This window comes from Thermobia domestica, chromosome 7 (assembly GCF_964235325.1).
Source record: "Thermobia domestica chromosome 7, izTheDome1.hap1.1, whole genome shotgun sequence".
NCBI lineage: Eukaryota > Metazoa > Arthropoda > Insecta > Zygentoma > Lepismatidae > Thermobia > Thermobia domestica.
In genome coordinates this window covers 13925916-13951997 of record NC_137460.1, presented here as the reverse complement: position 1 = coordinate 13951997, position 26082 = coordinate 13925916, and the positions used below count along the sequence as shown (strand labels likewise).

General features: G+C 35.1%; 1 protein-coding gene across 1 annotated transcript in view; it reads left to right on the top strand.

The window, feature by feature from the left end:
• Positions 1-25838, top strand: part of LOC145688829 (epithelial discoidin domain-containing receptor 1-like) — a 52293-nt gene extending 26455 nt beyond the window's left edge. Inside the window, exons 5-7 of the mRNA XM_081762996.1 lie at positions 1771-1910; positions 8018-8087; positions 25593-25838. Of these exons, the coding sequence (XP_081619122.1) occupies positions 1771-1910; positions 8018-8087; positions 25593-25804 (422 nt within the window). The 3' untranslated portion in view covers positions 25805-25838. The remainder of the gene's footprint in view (positions 1-1770; positions 1911-8017; positions 8088-25592) is intronic.
• The last annotated feature ends 244 nt before the right edge of the window (positions 25839-26082 follow it).

Genomic DNA, 26082 nt, shown 5'->3' with positions numbered 1-26082 from the left:
TCAATGAGCTGAATTAAAGTATATGTGAGAGACATGAACGCATATGAAAGAAGAGATTATTAACGTATGTTTAACAAACAATGCTGTAAATCTTCAAATAGGTAACATCGCCGTGGTCAAATGTTCATCTGGCGGCTTCAAACGATGCGGCACATTATTAAAGTAATGCATATATGTTTCTTTGTTACGTAAGACAGATATTTCACCAAATCCATCTAGTTGAGCATGGTCTTCCGGATGACCTGCTGGAAATGAAAGCGATACTGCATTTTCCCTTTCTTGTACTGAAAACGATTACTAACTTAATCAACACGTGTTTGACTTCTGTAGCTCCATATTTAATATGTTGGATTACATTGACATGATTACTTCAGTGTTCTCTTTAATTTTAGTAATATTATTGCGTCCATTTTTAATAAAGGCTAAAATTTTAGAGATGGAAGCAACTCGTCCTGTCAACACCACATTCGTACTGTTCATGACTTGTTTGGAGTATTATTTATGAACGCTATTAGGGAAAATTTCTGCTTGGATACAGAGGACTATGGTTAGGGACGATTTGAACGTGGCAACTGTATAAAGGGTGCAGCGTAAAACATAGGCACCGACTTGAAGAAAATATTATTGGGGTAAACAAGGAATAAATATATCATTATATTCAGCCGTTTTCTATCAACTGCTTGATGAAGGCCACTTCTCCCCACCCTCTCAGATCTCTTTCCGCTGCATCCGCTCCGCTGGGAAATTCACGACCTAAATCAGATTTGCCTCAAGGCATTAAAACAAATTGAAGTTCAAAATTTGGGAACTTCAGTGCAATTTGCGCACTACATTGATCTTCACTCTTCATATCAGTGCTGCCAGAGTGTTGGTTGAAGCTTCAGTGCTCTATTAAAAACAGTTTTGAAAATGGTGTTTTCTATCGAATAAGAAGGTTGTTTCTAATATTGAATTAAAGGCAGGACGAAGTTTACGACAGAAATTCTTGCTCCTCTTTGTTAATTTTTTCCTCGACCGGATTATATTGAGGGGCAAGGACTCCATCTTTAAATATTGAAGGGGCCAAAAGTGTCCTGCCCTTCAAAGTCGGCGCCTATGGCGGAAAGAACTTCCCACTTGCAAAACTACTAAATTCAGAACCAAAGAAGATACGGCAACTAGGGAGAAGGTTGTTCTAAATCAGTAGCGTAGCCAGAATGTGTGTTTGGGGGTGGGCAAAGTGCTGTTATAGGTACATATAGAGTGATTACAAACAAAAAAATATATAAGCATAAAAATATATAAAAAATACAAACACCAAAGTACCAAAGTACATTGTCGGACAACTTTGCGGCGGCCGGCCCCTCTGGCCCCCCCTTCCCTACGCCACTGTTCTAAATTAACGTGTTTTTAACAATAAATCACTTATGTTCTGGCCTCCATTAGTGATACTAAGGGCACGCAATTGGTGACTCGTTTTCACGGATTTATTTATTTTGGGCGATTCATAGCTTCAGGTGGGAAGCGTCTGCAGTGGTGGAGGGCGTGTTGTGGAACAGGGGTGCAACATACGTATTATTTTTAGTGTACACCAGAGGATGGTCGAGAGAACATCATACAATTTTTGTTGAATAGTATTGATGGGTTTCAGGTACGAGCGTAGCGTGCATGTAGCTTGAGTAGTATTTTGTTCGAATGATAACTTTTAACATAGCTTAAAGCAACATTATCCACGTGGTAATGAAAGCTGAACTTAATCCTTATCCTTTATATCCTTTATGTGTCCTTTAGGTACAGGGAAAGAAGAGAATGGGTCTGAAATCATATTAAAAGTGTTACTGGTGATGATAGTAGCTCTCTTGACGACTGTATTTTTTGCTGCCATTTTCCATTACGCTGCTCCAATCTCTTCAGACAAGAATGCTCACAAGGTACGTCAAAATATTTCTGTGTTCTTGTATTTGTAGTACAGAGTTTGGTTATGTTATTTTTCAGCATATAGGTCACCATTTCTAGTATATTGGAAGTATGTTGACGAGAGATGCGTACTGCACCAGAGAGATAAGATTGAGAATTGTCATAGCCAAAGAAGCATTCAACAAGAAAAGATCACTCTTAACTAGCAGCCTTAATATTGGATTAAGAAAAAAGTTGGTTGAATACTATATATGGAGTATTGGACTAAAGAAATATTTAGAGAGCTTCGAAATGAGATGTTGGAAGAAGATAAAATTGACTGAAAGAGTAACAAGCGAAGACGTTTCAAAACGGATAGTACAGAAGAGGACGGTTCTAGCCATCATTCTTCGCAGATAGGCCTATTGGATCGCACACATCTTGCGAAGAAGTTGTCTTCTTCACATCGCCATGAAGTGATGACTTGAAAGAGAAAGCCGAAATTGAGAAACATCGAAGAAGCATTTCCAGGCCGAAACTGAAAATAAAGAAAGAACCCTCATTAGTCCCAGGACCAGCCAAATGCAGAATACTTTAATAATAATAATAATAATAATAATAATAATAATAATAATAATAATAATAATAATAATAATAATAATAATAATATAGCATATATGCATGAAGCGGTGGTTGCCCAACTTAGCGGGCACCCACATGAAAGATATTCAAGACGGAGCAAAGGAAATGAAAGCTAATGACAGCAATAACCTGCGAAAATATGATTAAAGCATCACTCGAAATGATTAAACACATGTTATATGTTTGACATTTTGTGTATCCTACTCCTATTCAAAGTTTCTGCGTTATCATTGAATAAATATGTAAAATATTTGCTTTTGCTTTTACAAAAGTAGCAGGAATGAGTACAAAATGTAGCCAGTCATATTGGTTTCTAGCTCTGTACTTTTTAGAAACCAGGGTATGACATCTTTATTCATATCTGTTGTAGCATTTGATACGTAATTTCCCATTGCCAATCCATTTTGGTGGCTTTAATTTTTCTAAGCCTCACAGTGGGTGCAGCTTCTTGCTAGTTGATGATTCTTGCATTTTGGCTGTTATATATTCGGAATCTTGCTCAGCTGAGGCCTGTCTGTTCAGCGCCCGACGACCACCTGATCTCACTTTCAGCGTAGCTCCAGATGTGTCCTGGTGCTCCTTATATACCAACAGCTTAATCCTTAAATTTCTGGAAATCATCTTCATCATTGACGAGTGGTTGCATTTTATACCTACTACAATATTTTACGGGGTCCTCTAACATGACAATACAGACGCCGATCAGAGAGTCACTAGCTATGGGTATCGTTGTGTCTGGGTTTCTGACGTTCTTGTGCTTATTTGGTGGCGGAATATACTGGAATATACTCCCTATGTCACAGCAAGGATATGTATGTTTGCGTGTTTTTATTTGAAATTTCGGCGCCACCCTAACCTCCATACTCCCTGCCGGTCTAGTCGGAGGCTGTTTATTGATTATCCACATCTGTCCTCCATATCTTGAGACCTTCCTGCTATTTGCCTCGTGTAGATCCTCTCACTTAACCTGATCTAGGTTTCCCTGCAGCATGTAGTGCTGTTTATTTTTGAGGACCTCAGTTTCAATTTTTCATCTGAAATCGTATGGCCACCGAGCAGAAATGATGGAAGGGCGAAATATAAATGTGGAAGGAAGACAAGCAAAGTGATCTCTAGTCTAAAGATCACTTTTCTGCTTGAATTCTACCTAATTTTTGTCAGGAGAGTAGCATACTGCGTTTTATTTATATATTAAATAACTGCGGTATAACTAAAATGCAATTTCATTAGACTTCTATATTCTAAAATATTGAACGAAAATAGTGTCCAAGGGCGAGAGATACATAGATTTCATTGAATTAAACAAAATTATTTGAGTGAGTTTAATTTTGATATATATATATATATATATATATATATATATATATATATATATATATATATATATATATATGACAGACACAAAATTCTCTAATGTTTCGGTAAGGTAAGTATTCCCTCAATTTGATGTTCTCAGTAAGGAATCCTCACGAAGCGAGCTACGTGAGTAGGGGTAGGGGTGTAAGAAACTCGCTGCTCTACTGAAAGCAAAGAGACGTTGGGGTCCCAACAAAGCTCCGCTGCAAGCGTGGCTGGGGTTGTGATTAGGAGTTTCCCTATGCTCCACTGCGAGCACACAGAGAAGTAAAGATTTCCCACAAGACTCCACTGCAAGTCAGGAGGAAAAGGAAACGAATAGTTTTACTGGAAACTATAGGCTTTGGGTTTAGGAGAGGTACTTCTTAAGCTCTACTACAAACCAAGAAAGGGGATTTGACCACTCGAGACTGATCTGTCCATGGAATCCTCTCGGTTTTATAGGTGGTGCAGATGAGGCAGTGGCGCTGTTGTTCCCTCGTTGTCATGTGACCAGTGGTGTCTCCGTCGTCTGTAGCCGTAGAAACCATAGTAAGATGCACATTGGTGTAGTTTGTAAATAGAAGCACATGTTGTTGATGTTGGTGTAAACACAACCATGTGGGATATTACAATGCATACATAAGCATATTTGGTAAATTATTGTTCTACGATAATCACGTTCCTGTTAAGATGAAACTGTTAGTAAAGTATACAATTATGTTCCCCATCATGATCCTACCACCTATGGACGGACAATTTATCCATGCCGACCACATGCCGCGGTGGGATTGCCGGCGCTGGACACCGGCGTCTTTCCGCGCGATTTTCGATCACGGCGAATAGTTGTCATGCCGAGCAGTCGGCAAACAGCCGGAAATGAGCATTAAATGCGCCAGCGCCGCCGTCGGAAGGTTGCTTTCCGAGCAGTCGGCAAAAAGCCGTAAAGGCGCAGTAAATGCTCCGAGGCAGACGTCGAAAAGAGGCAGGCACAAAGAGTCGGCAGAGGGTCGGAAAGAGGCCTTTCCGACTGTTTTGCTTATTCTGACTGTCGGCAACAGTCGGCAAAGAGTCGGCAAATGGCATTTTATTTTACGATTTTCGACCGCTTGCCGCCTCAGCAAAGGGTCGGCAACTTTGAACAAGTAGATCGTCGTTCCGCCGCGGACGGGTGCCGGCTGCCTCCGGCGGCCCGCCACCGTCGATGGCGGCAATCCCTCTTTCCGACCGCAACTTCCTGATGGAGTTGTTTTCTATTACATGTTAAGAAAACAGTATGGTTAACGAAATATGTCCCAAGATTATAACTATTTCCAAAGCTTTTATTTTTGGGTAGATATAATATTGTACTGAAATGATACGTATCTCACTTGCCAGACATTGGACATCAAGCTGATCAAAATGAGATACTTAAGGGTCAATTGTTATGCGTAGTTTTCGAGTAAAACGAATTTTCTAGTGCTAGTAGTACTTTATTTTTGGCTGTCAGTGATAATAATTATTAGATCATGTTTTGTTGGAACCAATTGCTCGTTTGTTTGTATACTAGAACTTTATTTTTGTTGTGCTAGAACTTTATCGTTGGTTGTTAGTAATAATAAATCATAGGTCTTATTCTGTTGAAACAGATTCTTCATTTATTAATATACTAGAACTTAATTATTGTTGTGCTAGAACTTTAGAATTGGTTGTCACTAATAATAATTAAGAGATTTTATTCTGTTAGCGTCGATTCTTTATTTATTGGTATATCAGAACTTAAATTTTGTGGCGCTAGAACTTTATCGTTGGTTTTCAATAATAATAAATAATACATCTTGTTCTGTTGGATCCGATTTCATTTATTAGTATACTAAACTTTATTTTTGTGATGTTAGAACTTTATTGTTGAGTGCTAATGATTAAAATTAAGAGATCTTATTCTGTTGGAACCGATTATTCATTGAATGTATGTAAAATAAATATATAGTGTTACTAGCATGTTGTTTGTATTGTTTGAATGTTTACGGTGACACACATACTCTAAGGCTGAGTTTATGCAACACAACTGTTGAATAATGGAACATTGAGTTGAATGGAGCAATTTATGCACTCTGATAGCGTCCTCCGAATCATGAACGAATCGCGCCAACCTACACTCGGAGCAGGAGTTAATCCGTGTGAATGACAATGGTAGTATATGGGGCTATTTATACACGTGTGGTTTGTCGCGCGAGATTGCCAGTTTAGTCACTGCCATATTGTTATGTGACTTACTATTAAATAAGAACAATTAAATTTTGCGGTCTTGTCACTCGTAACTTGACTGTATATTTTTTGTTATATGTTCAGTTGTAGGTTTCGGACCATTTAGGACGTAAGGTCGCATAAGACAATTGTTTCGTTGGTTATGCATTGTCCGGACTGTTTATATTAGGCTGTGGTGTGAGGTTGAAGTAGACGTTGAGAAAGTAAATATGGAAAGTTTATTCGAGGGAAAAGAAAACTTGTCAGTATCTGTGGGATGCACTCGAAGAGCATTATAAAAATCGGCCGTTGAAGAAATATGGTTGGGTGGAGATATGTAAATCCTTGTAACATGGATGTAAGAAATGTACGCGGCAATCCTGATTGCAATGTTTATCAATACCTTTTTTTATATTTATTTTCTAAGTAATTCGAATACAATCGCAGTAGAAACAGAGAAATACAAAGGGGAAAAGAATACTTGTAGTTTTGCACTGACCTTAAATGCTCGTTCTGCCCAAATTATCTGAACGTAAATTGTATATCATCCCTAATGGCATCAAAGGTAAAACTTTCAAATACTGACAATGTCTTTGAAATTAGACAGACATAAAGGAAGTCACTAATGAAATCTCACACTGTAAAACCTGTCGATCAGTTTGGCCAGATGGGAACATCGAATTATGTTCGAACATAACGAATCTATCATCATGTCAGGTGTTCATTTACATAGCTTCGGAACTACATATGTCTCTATGATGTTGTACCGCATGGTCATTCCCCACTAAGAACATCATTAACACCATATTCCCTTCCCAAATGGACGAGGAGAATCAGAAATGCCATCGCGGACATAATCGAAGAAACATAGAACATTTCGCGAGAATAGGAGAGTATATGTTGTATGCACATGTAAGATATGAGTTCAGGTTGTTTTCTAAACTGTTGAGGTTATTTGGAGGGAGGCACAACATACATTTCCAATATCTAATCATGATAATATTAGATACCATCATGTTCTAAACAACATTTACTATCACTGATTACCTTCTAATCTCATTTCCATGTTATCTTAGTCTATGCTAGATAATTTGTATGTTCTTTCTCATGAAAAGCTAAGAGACAATAAGAGATTGATCAGGCAATGTAGTACATTATATCACTGTAAAAAAACGCTTTGCTATATACCAATGTTAGTAGGCTGTGTTGTTATAATTTTGTTCATTCTAAAATAGAAAAACACAACAAAATGTGAAATGCTGTCGGCTCCTCTGCACTAGATGAAAATTCTAAACGAATAAACCTTTAGTTGCGACTGGTCAAATGGTCGCGACTGTTCAAAACACGAGTATTCCTTGCTTGAAAACAAACTGAAGGAAAAAAATATTTGCGAGCTAGTAGAAAAGTAAATAAAAAAACTACATTTTAGATAGTATAAATACTGTCTCATATAACAATTGAAATCTATAATTGAATACAAGTTTGTGTTGTTGAATGAATACAAGTGTTCTTTACATCTGCTTCAACTTAACAGTGGATTTTGTTTAGTTCTCACTATTTATTCAAGATAACGATGTTTCATTATGGTAATAATAGTTTATTGTTTTGTTCGTAATTGATTGATTGACTGATTAATTAATTAGTTGATTGATTGATACATTATATCATTGATTTATTAATCTATCCTAAAGTGGTTTGTTTATTATTAATTTTTTATTTTATTATATAGTGTTTTGTTTTAAATAAAATAATGTTATGTTTATAATTTAATTTATTGATTTCTTACAGGTTGTTTTCCTTACCACTAATTTATTGATTACTTAAGATTGTTTTCCTTACCACTAATTTATTGATTTCTTACAAATTATTTTCCTTATCACTAATATATTGATTTCTTACAAATTGTTTTCCTTACCACTAATTTATTGATTTATTACAGGCATCACAGGACGCCAATAAGACTGATGATACTCCGAAAGAAAGTGCCAATCATGAAATACCTCTGCAAGGTAAGCCATTATACTTTCTTCAATTACATATTCGATTATATTAAAGGCACAAATGATAACTAGTAAATAGGCTCTAACAGTATTACCAGCGTATAGCCCCCTCCAAAAAAAATATCAAAAGATAAGACATATAATAAACCGACCGGTATCATTCAACGTAACAAGATGATATAGGTAAGTTCTAATTTCTTAGTGAAGGTTTCGAGAAAATACACAAAAGCGATTTGTTTTTCCCACTCAATATATTATCAGTAACATGCTGGTTTATTCGATTGAACTTGTACTTAAATGTACTCTCATAAAGCACTAGCAAGTAGATGGTACACAGTATATTTAATGAGATATAGCCAAAAAATATGATTATTTTGTTAACTTTAGTTATTACTTGACTCTAATAATGTAGAAAATGAGACGTGCATCAATTTAAAGATAACATTGAACTTAACACAACAAGAAGCAAATTCTTATTCGTAGTATTTGAGAGAGATATATGGCGGTAGAAAGTAAGTTATTCGTCATCCATAATAATTAATAACAAATAACATACGACATGTCGCTACAAAGTGTTATTCATTATTCATAAATAATTGATAACGAATAACATACGATATGTTGCTACCCATAATAATTGATAACGAGTAACGCACGACATGGCGCTACAAAGTATGTTATTTGTTATCCACAATAATAATATGCTGCTAAAAAGTATGTTATTCGTTATCCATAATAATTAATAACGAATAACATTTACTGTCGCCACATCGTTTCTCTCAAACACTACGATTGAAAATTACTTGTTGTTGTGTTAATCTCAATGTTATCTTTCGATTAATGCATTATCATGACTGATCATTAGACATCAGTAAATGTACATAGACATAGAATAAATGATACTAGTTATTAAATGCTATTCGAATAGATTTTATTTATGTATTTGTGTACCGTATATGTAAACAAGTATCCTTTTAGTAAATAAATCGTATCACTTTAATACCTCCCAATTATGGTACTCCATTGTGCTCTACAGGCAGAGTACAGGAGAAACTACATGCTTTATTGGCTTCAATACATACAGTAGACGACGCCACTACTATTTTAGTTCCAATTTCATCTGATAACCAGTTGAAAGAAATCTAAATCTAAGAAGCAACCAGCGGAGCAGGTGCGTCATACTTTGGGAGCTCCCTCTAGTTATAATATTTTATTCCCATAGAACTCATAATTTTAGTTCTGTGGTGAGGAGCGGACCAAAGGCGATGTCCCTTCCATTGCAAGGAGCAAATTTCACAATTTACGGGGTGATCCGAAACTCGCTATGAGTTGTTCAGAATCAGGTTAACTAAGAAGGAAAGAGTAAACAATAAGGAAAGGTACACTCATGTTCAAAATTATTGTCGCATGTCTGTAAATATGTTGTTGCAGAAATATAATTTGATAACGAATTCATCCGGTATTTCGTATAACGTTAGTATGTGTATAATCGGCAAAGACATGTATGTGGCAAATTTTATAACAAACCAGCAGTAATTAAGAACAATAAAACGAAAATAATGTTCTTGTCCATTTAGCAACATTTTATTTTACTCATTATAACTTTCGTATTTATAATTCTTTCCCTATGAAATTTACAAGAAATATACCTTTCCCTATTATACATATAGTATCTGTATTAAAAGTATTCTTGCAAAAACATTATCAGTTATATTCTTACAAGAAGGGAGTTACAGATATGCGACAATAATTTTGGACATGAGTGTATATCTTACTATGTGGATTACACACGATATAGTGCACATAAGAGAAAAGTGATCCAGTAGCATCCAAACTTCATGGTGACCATTCCAGCTATGCTAACAAATTAACTTATACTCTTCTATCAATTTACATCTGAATTGCTCACTCAGATATCCTGTGACGACAAGTAGTCCGTCATTATCAGGTACAAACAGCTTTTTCGTCCATCGCTAAATGTTCACTTTCTGTGTGGTAAGTCTATGAAATCGTTGTCTGAAATTCGTTTCGGGGCCGCTTTTTATCATTTTGCAGTGAATTGTGCGTTGATGTCATCATTAATATCCGTAATTCTAATATATAAGTTGAGTCTTAAACGGTGTTTATATGTCACAACTTGCTACGAGAGAAAATTATATTGATTAAGGTAATGACGGAACATGCTTGATCAGCCTGTAGAGGAAAATTTGAATAAAGGAAACAATGGCCTATTAGTGTGACATTCTAAACTTACTTAACATAAGTTAAATTGCTTTTAAGAAACTGCTTTCGTGCTTGATTGCATAGTATTTGATGTCAGTTTTTAGCATCAATCGTACGTCTTGAAGTTGGGTCCGAGTGACCATTCAGGTTTTGAATCGGAGGCAAGAACCACACGGAAGTTGCAGCTGAAACCACAGAAAGAAGACAAATTGATTGATTGAACAGAAATGAAAAGAAAATAACAAATCTGACACAAAATCACATGATGCTTCAAATAAAATTTACCTAACTTGTAAACTAAAAGAGGAAACCGAATATTATAATAGCGTCCAATGAGTCATTGAGATTTTGCCTACTTTTTCAAGCTAAAAGAAGATGGTTTACGTTGTATGCTATAACTGTATCAAGAATCAATATATTCGTATTCATCATTGAGTAGCAGAAACGTATAATCATGCAGCGCTTATTTACTGGCAATACTACTAAGCTGGGAGATATGTCTCAACACGGTTGAAAGAAATCTACGGACCACCAGCTTGAAAGCACTACACACATAACTTTGAGAATTTTTCACTCACTTAAAAATATTGACAGACAAATGTTTGAATCAGTAGTTTTGAAAAGATCATGACTCAGAAAATTTTGATTTTGGTTTAGTCCAACGTTGTATATATTTATTTTGGGACACCAATTGCGCACAATAAGTTGTTCATTTCGTACAATGACAAGAAAGCTACTTTTACAAATAAAGATCAGGTTTCTTTTTCGATTTTCGCATAACTTTACTCTTCTGACTCATGACCTTTTCACAGCTACTGATTCATTTATAGAAATGACTCAGTAGTGATACCACTCTTAGTGCAAAGGTACTAGCTATTTAAATCCAGTACTGTACATTTCATTCTTTCGTTTGGATATTTAGGTTAGTTAACGAATTATAAATCTTGGCATTACTTGTATATATGTCCTATGTAAACCTGTAACGTGAGAGAGATGACGTCCCTCGGTAAGAACACTATCAGGAGAATATTATAATCAAGAAAGGAAACAGAGGGATCGAATCTGGGACAGATCGACGAGTTACGTGACACCATTTGCAATTATTCACACTGTAAGAACAATTAATATACAGAACTGAAATATTCTCTTACTCTTTATTCTTAATCTGTGCCTCGTCTATTTTAAGTGTCTCATAAATCAATATCATTCATAAACTACAAATCTTTACACATCTCATAATCTTCATCGTATTTCTTACATTTGTAATCTTCCTCATATTCATAAATAGCAATATCAATCTATCATTCCAAATTGTATCTCCATAATCTCTACTCTTGTAATCTATATCTTCAAAATCTCTATCTAATGATCCTACTTATTTGCATAGGTTATCTCTCATTATAATGCAGTAATTTGTATTTTATTTTTGAGCGCATTTTTACCATTTTCATATCCTAAAACACACGCATAACTGAAGGGACATTTTAAGGAATAGGGTGAGACTGAAAAGAGACAAAAATCATTTACTGCAGCAAGAATTGTTAATATCTTTTTTTAAAAAAAATAAAGACACGAGTAATTAATTTAAATCTTTCATTATCACGGTTCTGCTTTACTCTGATCTTATGGCGAACTTGAAAATTCTAGTATTAAGTTGTGCAGAAACCTAAAGCCAGTGATTTTATAATCAGTAAAAAAATACAGACTTTGATATGAATTCACTGTCCCAGAAATAGCACCTATTTTTACCCTTATCAGTGTACTGATATCAAAATGGTAGAAAACTAGAAAACAACTATAACTCCAGTTGCAGTATTGACCACATAAAGCAAAACATAATAAGAGATATTAATATATTTAATTAAATAATAACTTTTATTTATTTATTTATTTATTGGATATCAAGAATATGTCTCGTTTCGACTCGTATGACTTTACTCAACCCAAAAGAACATGATCTATTTTTTTCTGCTTATCAAGATTTGATTTTAATGTCTTTTTTAGTTTTTCAATGGTTTGGTAGTCTATCTTAATTTCTCAACTGGAAACGAGAATAATTTAATACTCAACCATACATTTTAAATATTTTCTGATTTAAAATGGCTTTATAGAGGTCCCTGAAATGTTATCACTTAAAAATGTTCCTCGTGACTACCTACGTAGATGTGCATTTTACTGTATTGACTCACGTACGATTCTCAATCGTATTCCTCGTATGTCTACTTCTCATATAGCCTCAGTACTGTAAAGTATGCTCAACTACAATAGAACGAAAATCTACTTGAAACTATTATTTTTCTATTTTAGAATAATCTTCCTTATTTTAGAACACTTTCCCTAGTCAGTCAATAAGCAAAATTCTTAATCAATTTTATCTAACTTGCCGTCAACATTACTTTCTCTGCTTTTAAAATTCCAGCTAAGATATTACCAACAATTTTCACTATATTTTTGGAAAAGCTGAGTTATAATAAAACAAATATCTTAATATAACTTTTAGAAATGAAATATTATTGTATGTGGTCAAGTTAACAACACAGAGTTTTAAAAATGCAAGTTATATTGAGTATTGTTTTCAAAAAATATAGCTTGTTAATGTATATATATTCCCTGTAAATAGTAATGTTTATAAAATACAAGAATATTTACCAATATTACAGATTCAAAACACTGGTCGTAATTAGTAATATCCGCATGAAGTATATGTCAGCATCCTTAACGGAAATATGTTTATATTCAACAACCGAATCCTTTAGCAAGATTAGAGATTCAGAACACTAGAGGTAAGATGTCATACTGTGTGTTTGACTATGTTTTCTGATGTTTATTCCTTTGCATAAAGGTTTTCAATCTTTTGAAGTTACTGAAAAGTAATTATGATGCATAATGTTGGTACTACCTTGCATTATATAGGTTAGTAGCAATGTGCATCCACTTCCCCTATTTGCATAGAAGTAATCGTAAGTCTCTTAAGTAAACATGCCTGAGGTGTATGCTCTTTTACCCTTGGTGAAATTTAAGATTTGTGTTCACGCTTGGAAGTAGAACATTGCGCATTATCACAATCAATGCGCTGAAGACTTATCATCAATATTCCAATGATAAGTCTAGACTAAGTCTAGCCTAAAAACCCAGAATACCCTCCGTACATTTAGTCTAATCATATTTTCTCACTTCTTTCTGAAACATTAGGATTATTTAAATACAAAGTCAACAATTATCAAAAGTAACTAGTAGAGAGTGGTATATTCTTATCACTTCAGTATCGGTAACTAACAAAAACAGTATCTTTTAAAATATCACACGAATAATATGAACTGATTTTGAAGTTAAATTATAATCAACTGTAGGAACATGTCCCTAGACGTTGGAAGATTTAGATATTTGTGGTAACCGTAGGAGTATATGGATGGATTTCATAAATTAGTAGGAAATGTAAAAAAAATCTTTAAAAATATTTAATAAATTAAAATAGAGTACAATTAGCCATCGTATTAGTAACACTAATGGGTCACTGTAATTGTGCTTCTAATTATCCTCATGAATTATAATTGTACTTGAAGTGTCTATCCTAGTTTCGAACGATTCAGATTCTAACTGCTGTAAAAGATTAAACAAATACCGTAGACTTCATGTTGAATGAAACGAATTTTCTCTATGTTCAGTAAGTCTAAACCAAAGAAGAGAAACAAAATGGAACCAGAGTTTCTTAATTTACTTGTAAGTTACAAATCTTTACTGAATGCGCAAGAAAAATTTGTAAAACAATTTTATTCGACGTAACAGCTCATATTTCTATACAACCAAAGGGATTCTTGTTCTTCACGATGTTCGAATCTAGAGGTACCAGAAGTTCTATGTGATATACAAGTATTGCTTTCAATGCTTTCAGAAAATAACATAATGGACAGGAAAGATAAACATACATGGAGGGTTTCTGGTGAGTAAAACACATTTTACATAATTTTATAAAGTGAAGCTATGTATCATGTAATTTAAAATGTGTGATCATATATTCAAGATTACTATTTAAGTAAAGAAAATCCTACAGGGACTTTTCGGTGAAAAGTAGGAACATTTTATTTTAGTTATTGTGATCTAGCAATCATATTGGTGGCAACGCTAACCAGAATATTTGAACTTCGAACAAATCTTGAGGGTACATGGTTTGTAAATTTTGAATGGCCTTGGCTAAACCAGATATTTGAGACCCTGCTTATGGTCCCAGTGCCGGTAAAAGATCTTCAGATATGTCAACAAAGAGTCAACTCGAATATGTATATCAGAAAGTTTAATTTAATGCGGGACTTTGCTGTAACGCGGATTTTATTTTTACACATATTTTCGAATTAGTAAGAGGATTACTGATTCATATTTCAGAAAATAAACACATGGAAGTTGCAAACGACAGGTGTGAATATATATACTAAAGTTATGTATATATAGTGTCGGTTGATGTTCTCTGAGCTCACATGTGTATCAATTTACTCAAGCAATGTAATAGGCATTCGTAGTGCAAAATGACCATCCATGTACGTTCGATTGTTCCCCGATTACGTCTCACAAATCAAACAAAAGGTCTCTCAAGGTTTTAAACTCTTAAAATACGAAGATCCACAACGTTACGTTGTTAACCCTTCAAGGATACGCCTAGATCTTCAGATTGTTTGAATTGTTGTTCCTCCGCTTATTCAGGAATAGCAAACCCATATGTCGTGGATATGTTGACATACAGCTCCGAAACTTCTAAATAAGAGTTTATGTGCTTCCTGTAAGCAGGAATGACGTAGAACAGACTCCAGCACATGACCAAGACAGCTACATAATTACAATTTTAATAGAATACCTAATATCATTTCTGATCTCAGCAAGTCCAGACCATATAACAGACATATACAGACTTCACCTACACAGATAATGTCAACAACTACACTTCTACAACTACGCAGGATGTTCTTTCGATACCGTAACGGGATTTATTATATATTGGAACAACTCATCAAGAAAGCTCATGATTATTTCATTCATCATTTGGTACTATGGATTGCTTCTATTCTGACAGTCACGACGTCTCCAGTTGAAATTTCCCAATTGCATAGAACCATTTCGAATAACAGCGAGCGGATCTTCCAACAAAAAACTATGGATGCTTACTTTTACTCGTGAAATAATCCATATCTCTTTCGATCCAATATTATTAAACATTTAAAACAAACTACGCATGGTTTATTGCAAGGAAACCTTTGGGTTTTCGTCTAGGACCATTTACTTTTGAAATCAGCTTGTCGAGAGTAGTAGCCAATAAGAAGCGACGATTGTATTTTCGAACCTACAAATGGAGGAAGTAAATGTTTCAGCTCATTCCACAGAAGTATATTCTATAAGTCCATTCTCAATTCCGCCTTTTTTTACACTTCTTCACCGAAACTATTACAAATAACTCTGGACAAAACAGCCTGTAATTTCGGCTATACATTGTTCGGCGTAAGCTCTAAACTGCGATAAACTAAGCCACGTGAAACTAAATCTCGCTGATTTCCTGTTGGCCTACCGATGCTTGTACTCCTCCGCAAACTAGTTCATGTGATTGCATTATTACTTTTACTATGAAGCTTCATATAAAACTGCTATATTATTATAAATGACAAAAATATAATACGGATTATTTAATAATACTGCAATCGAGTGTGGCTAATGAAACAATAGAAATAAACACTAAGCATGCGCAGAAATTATGGCGCCAACTCAACTGTGGAGGTGTGTTCTGCTTTTAAAGTCTGAAAGATGACTGGCATGAATCCCGGTTCCGCAAGTGTTGTGGTGAAACACCAACAAGGCAAACCTTTACTCACTAAGCAACAATTGTTTACGAAGGAAATTCATTTTTTTATCTTTCTAGTTTCTTTTCTTTCTTTTCTGCTGCCGCTGTAAGTATCTGGACAACACAAGACAGTATTGTCAAAATGCACGTGCATAATTTGCTCCTCTCTGTGGGGAGTGGGAGTGATACATCACTAGCCAATCGTATTTGTGACAAGCGTAAGGATACAAATATTTTGTTTATCGGAGTGTAGAGCTTACGCTGAACAATGTTTAGATGCCTTTTCCTTTATCTTCAGTGAAGAACTGACTTTCTTCATTTAATTTAATTTCATGTGGCATTTATGGTATGACAAAATTAATCACAATCCACAATAAGCTTATTTTCAAAAGAAAACATTTCCCTCTCCATTTTCTTAAAATTGACTATTACGATTTTTGAGTCTATGAGATGAACTCCGTCAGAACATGTGATAGAGCTTATACAGACAAAAAGAATTTTTGCAGAAATCATAAGGTAAAGTAAGTCATGTCTATGAAAATAGGAACATATCTACCTCGTTCACTCACTTCTACTGTAACATTAGCAATGGACATTTCTACTCCTTCTTTAATTACGCTATGAAATACTTCTGAGTTAGTTGATTATTGACAGGGCCGGCCTTAAGCCGATTGGACCGATTGCTCCAAATCGGGCCCCGCGCCTAAGGGGGCCCCGCGCTAATGCCGTCTACTCTACTCTCCAGTGCTGTTTTAACAGTATATTAGGTCCCAGAACAAAAAGTGTGATGTGATCCCAATGACTAAATTTTGCTCCAAATACATGCCATTCTGCGGGGCTCCCGGCAGAATGCTTGCGGGCCCCCCGGCCAAGTGACTATGGTACCGTTAAGATGGCTCTGGTACTCAAGGTTTTCAAGTACACACAAGAAGATATAGCAATAAAGGTACATCCATAGACTCCACAAGAGAGGGTATGGTCTCTCCCTAACAAGTAAATGAATAGTTCGTATTATGTTTCCAGGCATAAGCAAACATTTTCTGAATTTAATACTGCAGTATTTACTTTTTTACGTTTACAACTACTGTTGTAAAAATATATATTATGTCCAGGGAGTATTCTGCACACCCCAACATCCCTAACACTCCCCCGAATTTCCTTATACACACCCCTTGGCGTAAAAAGTTTTTTTTTTTTTTGAGTTTGGGTATAAATGAATATCAACATTATGGGTGCACACACTCTTTTAATTTGAACACCCCACTAAGTAAAAGTTTCTGGTGTTCTTACTAATTATGTCATGTGATACTACCGTGAATACCGAGATGGTAGGCCTATCAAATAAATCAACCTCAGTGCGACTTCTTTGCATATCCTTTCTCTAATTATTAATATATTAAAAATACAAAACCAGAGGAATAGTTTGTATTAAGTTTCCAGTGTGAAAAATCCCGTGGATCTTTCTTTTTTTAATCAAGTCAGGAAAACCGAATGTATACTAGTGCTTACTGAATAGGTGGCTGCTTATAAAGGTTTGTCTTCTAACTCGAATAATCCAATGGAAAATATTTCATCCATCTTCCATTAGTTCCTTAAGGTTTGTGATGATCTCATCACCATTTTATTTTGTCTGCAGTCGATAGCGATTTCAAGCTGATTATACCTTTCAGAAGTAGCTACCTACGATGTTGTCACTAGCGTACACTAGGTTTTCCTGACTTGAATTCTTTTCAAAAAGATACAGCTGTTAAGAAATCTTTGAATCAACGAATTCATATCAATGTGCATTTCATTATGTCTTACAAATATAAAGTTATGGAAGCATAGACTTCACCATTGTATTTCTCGTAAAATTCTAGCCCAATTTGATATATTATATGACCCCATTCCTATTTATAAGTGTCGAAAGAAATACAAGATGGCCGACTTCAAAATGACAGCCATGATAAGCATACCCTCAAATAAATGTCTACTTCCTCCCAGTGTCGGTTAATGTGTTTTTGCTTTTCATCCCTTTACCCGTTTTACAAATAAAACAAAATTTTCAAACTTGAAACACATTATTATGGCTTATTCTGATCAATCAGGATTTTGGCCACTACGGCCGTCTTTATGTACGGAAGCACTTCAAATTTTGCTTACGCTCATTTTCCATACTTCTCTGCCAAGTTTGGTCAAGAAACTAGATTTCGACATCGATAGGTTAACTTGTAAGAGAAGAAAACTATGAAATACTGGTATCGAACCTTCTTCATAAATTGCGACCTTCAGGGAAAGTACGTATTTTAAATTCATTCACTGTCTGCATTTCCATTTGAGTTACTTCTCTTAAAAAATTAGCTGCTTTAAGCAGTGAACAGGGTGAGCGTTTTCACCAGAACATTTTGCACATGGATAATTATTATAAAGGAAAATGGGACCCGTCTATGTTGAGAGATTACTGTTAGTTGCTCCTGAAAGAGAACTCTACAACATAGAAACGAGAAAATGGTCTTTACTTCGAAACTATCTTTACCGTTAATTATTTTTCGTAATCAAGCTTATAAGTAAACATGCAAGGTGTTCCGAGGATAAACGGATAAACTTATCATATGGATCAGAATATCAATACAAGAAAAATGTTTTTCTGTGACTGGTCGGAAAACACACAGTGCAACTATGGACTATTATTTTAACCTTAAATTGCCAAATAACTTTCGAAAGCCAATTTGTGTAAGCCCAAATTGACAATGAAATTAGATATGGTATTTATAGTTATTGTGACGCATTTAAGAGGTCATTCTCTTATATTTTAAACAATATGGGATTGTTGGTAGCTTTTGCTAAATTTTTAAAATACGTCTTAAAGTATTGTTGTATGCATGGCCTCCCGTAGGGTGGGGCAAGGGGATCAGTTACATCACCTATATTTTCGTAAAGTCGAATGAGATGAACTCCGTCAGAACATGTGATAGAGCTTATACAGACAAAAAGAATTTTTGCAGAAATCATAAGGTAAAGTAAGTCATGTCTATGAAAATAGGAACATATCTACCTCGTTCACTCACTTCTACTGTAACATTAGCAATGGACATTTCTACTCCTTCTTTAATTACGCTATGAAATACTTCTGAGTTAGTTGATTATTGACAGGGCCGGCCTTAAGCCGATTGGACCGATTGCTTCAAATCGGGCCCCGCGCCTAAGGGGGCCCCGCGCTAATGCCGTCTACTCTACTCTCCAGTGCTGTTTTAACAGTATATTAGGTCCCAGAACAAAAAGTGTGATGTGATCCCAATGACTAAATTTTGCTCCAAATACATGCCATTCTGCGGGGCTCCCGGCAGAATGCTTGCGGGCCCCCCGGCCAAGTGACTATGGTACCGTTAAGATGGCTCTGGTACTCAAGGTTTTCAAGTACACACAAGAAGATATAGCAATAAAGGTACATCCATAGACTCCACAAGAGAGGGTATGGTCTCTCCCTAACAAGTAAATGAATAGTTCGTATTATGATTCCAGGCATAAGCAAACATTTTCTGAATTTAATACTGCAGTATTTACTTTTTTACGTTTACAACTACTGTTGTAAAAATATATATTATGTCCAGGGAGTATTCTGCACACCCCAACATCCCTAACACTCCCCCGAATTTCCTTATACACACCCCTTGGCGTAAAAAGTTTTTTTTTTTTTTTTTGAGTTTGGGTATAAATGAATATCAACATTATGGGTGCACACACTCTTTTAATTTGAACACCCCACTAAGTAAAAGTTTCTGGTGTTCTTACTAATTATGTCATGTGATACTACCGTGAATACCGAGATGGTAGGCCTATCAAATAAATCAACCTCAGTGCGACTTCTTTGCATATCCTTTCTCTAATTATTAATATATTAAAAATACAAAACCAGAGGAATAGTTTGTATTAAGTTTCCAGTGTGAAAAATCCCGTGGATCTTTCTTTTTTTAATCAAGTCAGGAAAACCGAATGTATACTAGTGCTTACTGAATAGGTGGCTGCTTATAAAGGTTTGTCTTCTAACTCGAATAATCCAATGGAAAATATTTCATCCATCTTCCATTAGTTCCTTAAGGTTTGTGATGATCTCATCACCATTTTATTTTGTCTGCAGTCGATAGCGATTTCAAGCTGATTATACCTTTCAGAAGTAGCTACCTACGATGTTGTCACTAGCGTACACTAGGTTTTCCTGACTTGAATTCTTTTCAAAAAGATACAGCTGTTAAGAAATCTTTGAATCAACGAATTCATATCAATGTGCATTTCATTATGTCTTACAAATATAAAGTTATGGAAGCATAGACTTCACCATTGTATTTCTCGTAAAATTCTAGCCCAATTTGATATATTATATGACCCCATTCCTATTTATAAGTGTCGAAAGAAATACAAGATGGCCGACTTCAAAATGACAGCCATGATAAGCATACCCTCAAATAAATGTCTACTTCCTCCCAGTGTCGGTTAATGTGTTTTTGCTTTTCATCCCTTTACCCGTTTTACAAATAAAACAAAATTTTCAAACTTGAAACACATTATTATGGCTTATTCTGATCAATCAGGATTTTGGCCACTACGGCCGTCTTTATGTACGGAAGCACTTCAAATTTTGCTTACGCTCATTTTCCATACTTCTCTGCCAAGTTTGGTCAAGAAACTAGATTTCGACATCGATAGGTTAACTTGTAAGAGAAGAAAACTATGAAATACTGGTATCGAACCTTCTTCATAAATTGCGACCTTCAGGGAAAGTACGTATTTTAAATTCATTCACTGTCTGCATTTCCATTTGAGTTACTTCTCTTAAAAAATTAGCTGCTTTAAGCAGTGAACAGGGTGAGCGTTTTCACCAGAACATTTTGCACATGGATAATTATTATAAAGGAAAATGGGACCCGTCTATGTTGAGAGATTACTGTTAGTTGCTCCTGAAAGAGAACTCTACAACATAGAAACGAGAAAATGGTCTTTACTTCGAAACTATCTTTACCGTTAATTATTTTTCGTAATCAAGCTTATAAGTAAACATGCAAGGTGTTCCGAGGATAAACGGATAAACTTATCATATGGATCAGAATATCAATACAAGAAAAATGTTTTTCTGTGACTGGTCGGAAAACACACAGTGCAACTATGGACTATTATTTTAACCTTAAATTGCCAAATAACTTTCGAAAGCCAATTTGTGTAAGCCCAAATTGACAATGAAATTAGATATGGTATTTATAGTTATTGTGACGCATTTAAGAGGTCATTCTCTTATATTTTAAACAATATGGGATTGTTGGTAGCTTTTGCTAAATTTTTAAAATACGTCTTAAAGTATTGTTGTATGCATGGCCTCCCGTAGGGTGGGGCAAGGGGATCAGTTACATCACCTATATTTTCGTAAAGTGTTCATTTCTTGAAAATATATGTCAAAACTTGTTAGATTGGCTTACTGATACACTGTTTTATTCAATATATTAATATGAAATTCTACAATATTATAGATATTTACTATATTTAGTATATGCACAAAAACAAAAGCATTCAACAATTTTCTCTTTGGACAAAGTAGCCTGAGGGCTAGATGTTCTGCCCTCATTTCGCGGGGACGAACCAACACTTCTTGTCATGTCTTTTCTGAACTAAACTAAATTAATTGCTTAAATAAACCATTTCACAGTCATTAAAACAAGTAGTATTATGACTATGTTCTTTTCAGATATATTGCTAGTTGTAGATTTACACACACACACACACACACACACACACACACACACACACACACACACACATACATACATACATGCATACATACACACACACACATATATATATATATATATATATATATATATATATATATATATATATATATATATATATTCTTAAATATGTCTAGTCTATTAACTTTCACGCACTATTTAAGAGCACATTTTGATTGCCATCCATTGTGACTGGCAATCAAATCTCTATTAAACTTTTGAAATGAAATTAGAATGAAATGTTGTTTTTATTTGACGTCCCATGATTTGTTCTTAGGTGATATATGATTATGAAATCAAATTTTGTGTGCTTTCTTACCGGGAATCGGGCTCGAGATTATGTATACCACAGGCGCACGCGCTAACCACTAGACCAGCAGAAAGAGTGCATATATATATATATATATATATATATATATATATATATTGATTCTGCAGATCTCGGTGCAAGTTAGTCGTAAACCTGGGGCCCCGCAAAATGTTCCCAATCGGGCCCCGCACCACTTAAGGCCGGCCCTGATTATTGAACACACTTTCTTTCGCTCATCCGCTCATTTTAAGTAATCACAATTTGCGATTGAATTTCGGTATGTTACTCGTGCGCTTAAAACAATGATCCCCATATTTGTATGCGATCTGTTGGTTCAGAAGAAACCAAGGATGTTATAAAATAGAGGCTGCCCATACAACAAAATCGTGAAGCCATATCCACTTTGCCCGCTACGCGCCACTAAAATTGCGATGTTTCGAGCCAACCATCATGGCGGAAGCGAGAGTAGCCAATCAGACATGTCAACTCAGACGTTGCTTGGTTGTTTTTTTTAGGTTCATTGAGTTCACATTATGAAGATACGCATGAGCAGATCCTCTATTTTATAACATTTTTGGAAGAAACTGCCTGCGCCATTCAGTAGGAAAATAGCGTACAAAAAGACATAATTTATGATTTTCAAGTGTCAACCGTCTCACGTAATCTAAAGGGCAATAATCGTGGGACGTTAAACCAAAATATTTTATTTAATTCCATTTTTCAAGTGTCTACAATGTTGCCAATAAATCGAAGAATTAAAAAATAACTAAAGTTAAGGATTCTTTGAAAAGTAAACTACAGTATTTGTTTATAATCAATGATTTTAATATAGATCAAACATTTAAGGGTGTTATAATATTGCAATTTGCCAGATTATACAACAAATATTTTCGTAAATGCGAAAGTAATAACATAGATGCATTGGATTTACGAAATGTGACTAGCGTTCCTTTCCGTAGCAGTACAATACAATCAGTTCCTATGAACATTTATGTACTCATCCAAGTTTGACAGTTCTTTTAAATACTTTATATGAGAACATACTTGTTCAGTTGTAGAGTGCTTACCTTTGCTGCGTAGGGTTCCTGGTTCTATCCTCAATCAAGTAAGTTTGTGATGAAAAACATCGTGTTCGTGGATTTTCTCCGTATTCTTCCGTTTCCTCCCACATTATCATTCACTTGCCTTAATTACCCCTTCCCTTAGCCCAACGGCCATAAACGTGAGACGTTAAACTGCTATGGAACTGCTACTTCAATCTCATTTTTTGAAAGGCTTTAATATTAGTTACACCTATAAGCATACGAAGACTATTGTGATAGTGATTTTATTGACGTTTTCATGAATATTCTTTATAGACGTTCTTTATAGAATATTTGTAATGATAGAACATACCAAATGGCTTTTAGTGTAGTTTATACGCTTCAACACATTTGAGATTGCGTTAAAAACCCATATCTAATATGTGTATCGTAACTATCAGAGAGTTCCAGTTTCTGTGTATTAATGCCTTTTAGTTGAATATGTTCTGTTTTCCATTGACACAGGAATTCGTGAAATGAAATGAAATCTTTGAGTTTTACGTCCCACGGTTATGCCAGTTAGGATAAAGGAGACGGTGGTGATGAGTAATGAATGAAATGGTGGAATGAAGAAAGTGGGAGGAAACGGGAGAACCCCAAGAAAACCCACGCACACGGTGTTTGTCCACCACAGAGTTTACTTGGCGGGGGCTGGGATCGAACCCGGGACCCCAAGCACCAGAGGTGAACGCTCTACCACTGAACCACCGCTCCCCTTCGTGAAATCATTCCGTAATTCAAACGTCAATGAATGCGTTGGTTATTTTTCCGCATGTGATGTAAACAAGCTTCATGCTTTGAAATTGAGCCTGTAGCTACTTAATTTTCTATAGTACGATGTCACCGAATGTTACAGTTGTTTTGTTTAGATACTCAAGAAGAGTAAGGATGACCAAGAATATATGTACAACAGGTTGCAAACTGTAGGAGTAACTTGAGAAACGGGTTGAAATTCTTTACAAAACTATGAAATATAATTTTATCTGACAAAACCATCGCGTCAGCCTACATTCATTTGGACTTGAAGTTAGGAAAATTCTCTATAGTAATAATTTAAATATAATCTGCCATCTTGTAAAATACCTGTCCTACATGGATCAAGGCTGTAGCAATGAGTCTCCAGGAGAACTGTAACTTATATGACATAGTAGTGAAGCCATTACTTTGACAATGTTTGATGTGAACATTTGATAATTTGCACACCATTAAGTTCTCTACAATTTTCTAATACTGTTGCAAGACCAAACCTAAAGAAACATTGATTAGGGCAAAATCCAAACCTTAATTTGCATCAAGGAAGTTGGGTATACTAACAACCAGACCAATTCAAAAAAAAATAAAATAAAATAAAATAAAATAAAATAAAATAAAATAAAATAAAATAAAATAAAATAAAACTTGTAAAAGCGTTTCAACGTTGACCAACCACAAGCAGAGACGATGATAAATAGTGAGAAGCAGTCTTCTGAACTCGATTTAATATCCCATCCATTTCTATGTTAGCCCTTTATTCAGACCGGAAGTGGTAGAAGTTGTTTATTATTGGTTTCAATGTAGATCGCCATAGAACAAATGCGTAGTAGGAAGCGACAAGAGGTTTTAGAAACCTATTAATAGTTTAAAAAATATATCAAAATAGCTCAAGTGGTAAAACGTTGACTTCGTTTTCGGGAGGTCGTGGGTTCGATTCCCGCTGCCAACCATCCTGTCTGGAGTTTCCCAGAGTTTTCCTCAGTCTTACCAGGCAAATGCCGGGATGGTACCTAGTAAACAGGCCCTGGCCGATACCTTCCCAAATCCTTTCCATTGTTGTTGTTATTGTTACATATCCAGTATAAAATGGCCTCTGAGCTGTATCTGGTGATTGTTAAATAAAATAAATAAATGTATCACCGAATATATCTACTAAACTGGAAGTGGTAAAAATTTACTACTATTTCTGCTTTCAAGATTGATCCCCATTCAGGAAAACTAGTAAACGATCACAACTAATTACTTTTTACATGGATTCAGCATCCGAGAACAGTTTCTATCATTGACTTTATTTTTCTATTGCAACCAAAAGTTATAGATTTACTTAGTTCCAGTTTCATAGGTATTAGATTTGTAAAAATACAAATAATTGCTATCATTTCACACTGTGAACCGAAACTCACTTGTAACTCTGCACATCGGTTTCAAAGTGAAATTTACTGACATTGTTATCTACAATAATATTGTGTTAGAATTGATACGTTAAAAATCTAGTACGTACAATTTGTGGATTCGAATAATATTTAAAATTAAAATTGAGGTATCTAAGTTTACTTATTCTCTTTACAGGACGCCATTGTATCAAGAAATACAGATCAACGTATCACACCTGCAAATTATGTGGAGATAGAAGCAAAGGAAAATCTCGCAGAAAGAACACAACCTACTATTGTTCAAGTTGTGATGTACCTTTGTGTGTTCCCCATTGCTTCGAGACGTATCATGCAAGACAGGGCAAGGAGCTACCGTACATGTACCTCCCTGATCCTAAACCCGTTTAAAATATAGGATTTACTACAACCGAAGTAATGCTGACTAATGTACACTAATTGTTTACAGAACTTATACAGTTAAGTAAGTATACTGGTAATCATATGTTGGTCAATTTATCAATAAGAACCAGTGTAAATCTGATAAGGTATGAGCTTAGACTGTTGAAGAAACAGTGGTATGAGAGATTTATAATGTGGGAACTTCGCGCATGCACGTCATAACTTCAGCAAGTGTCTGTTCTTAGAATGGTTTCTAATCCATTATAAAGACTAAAACCCAGTATTAT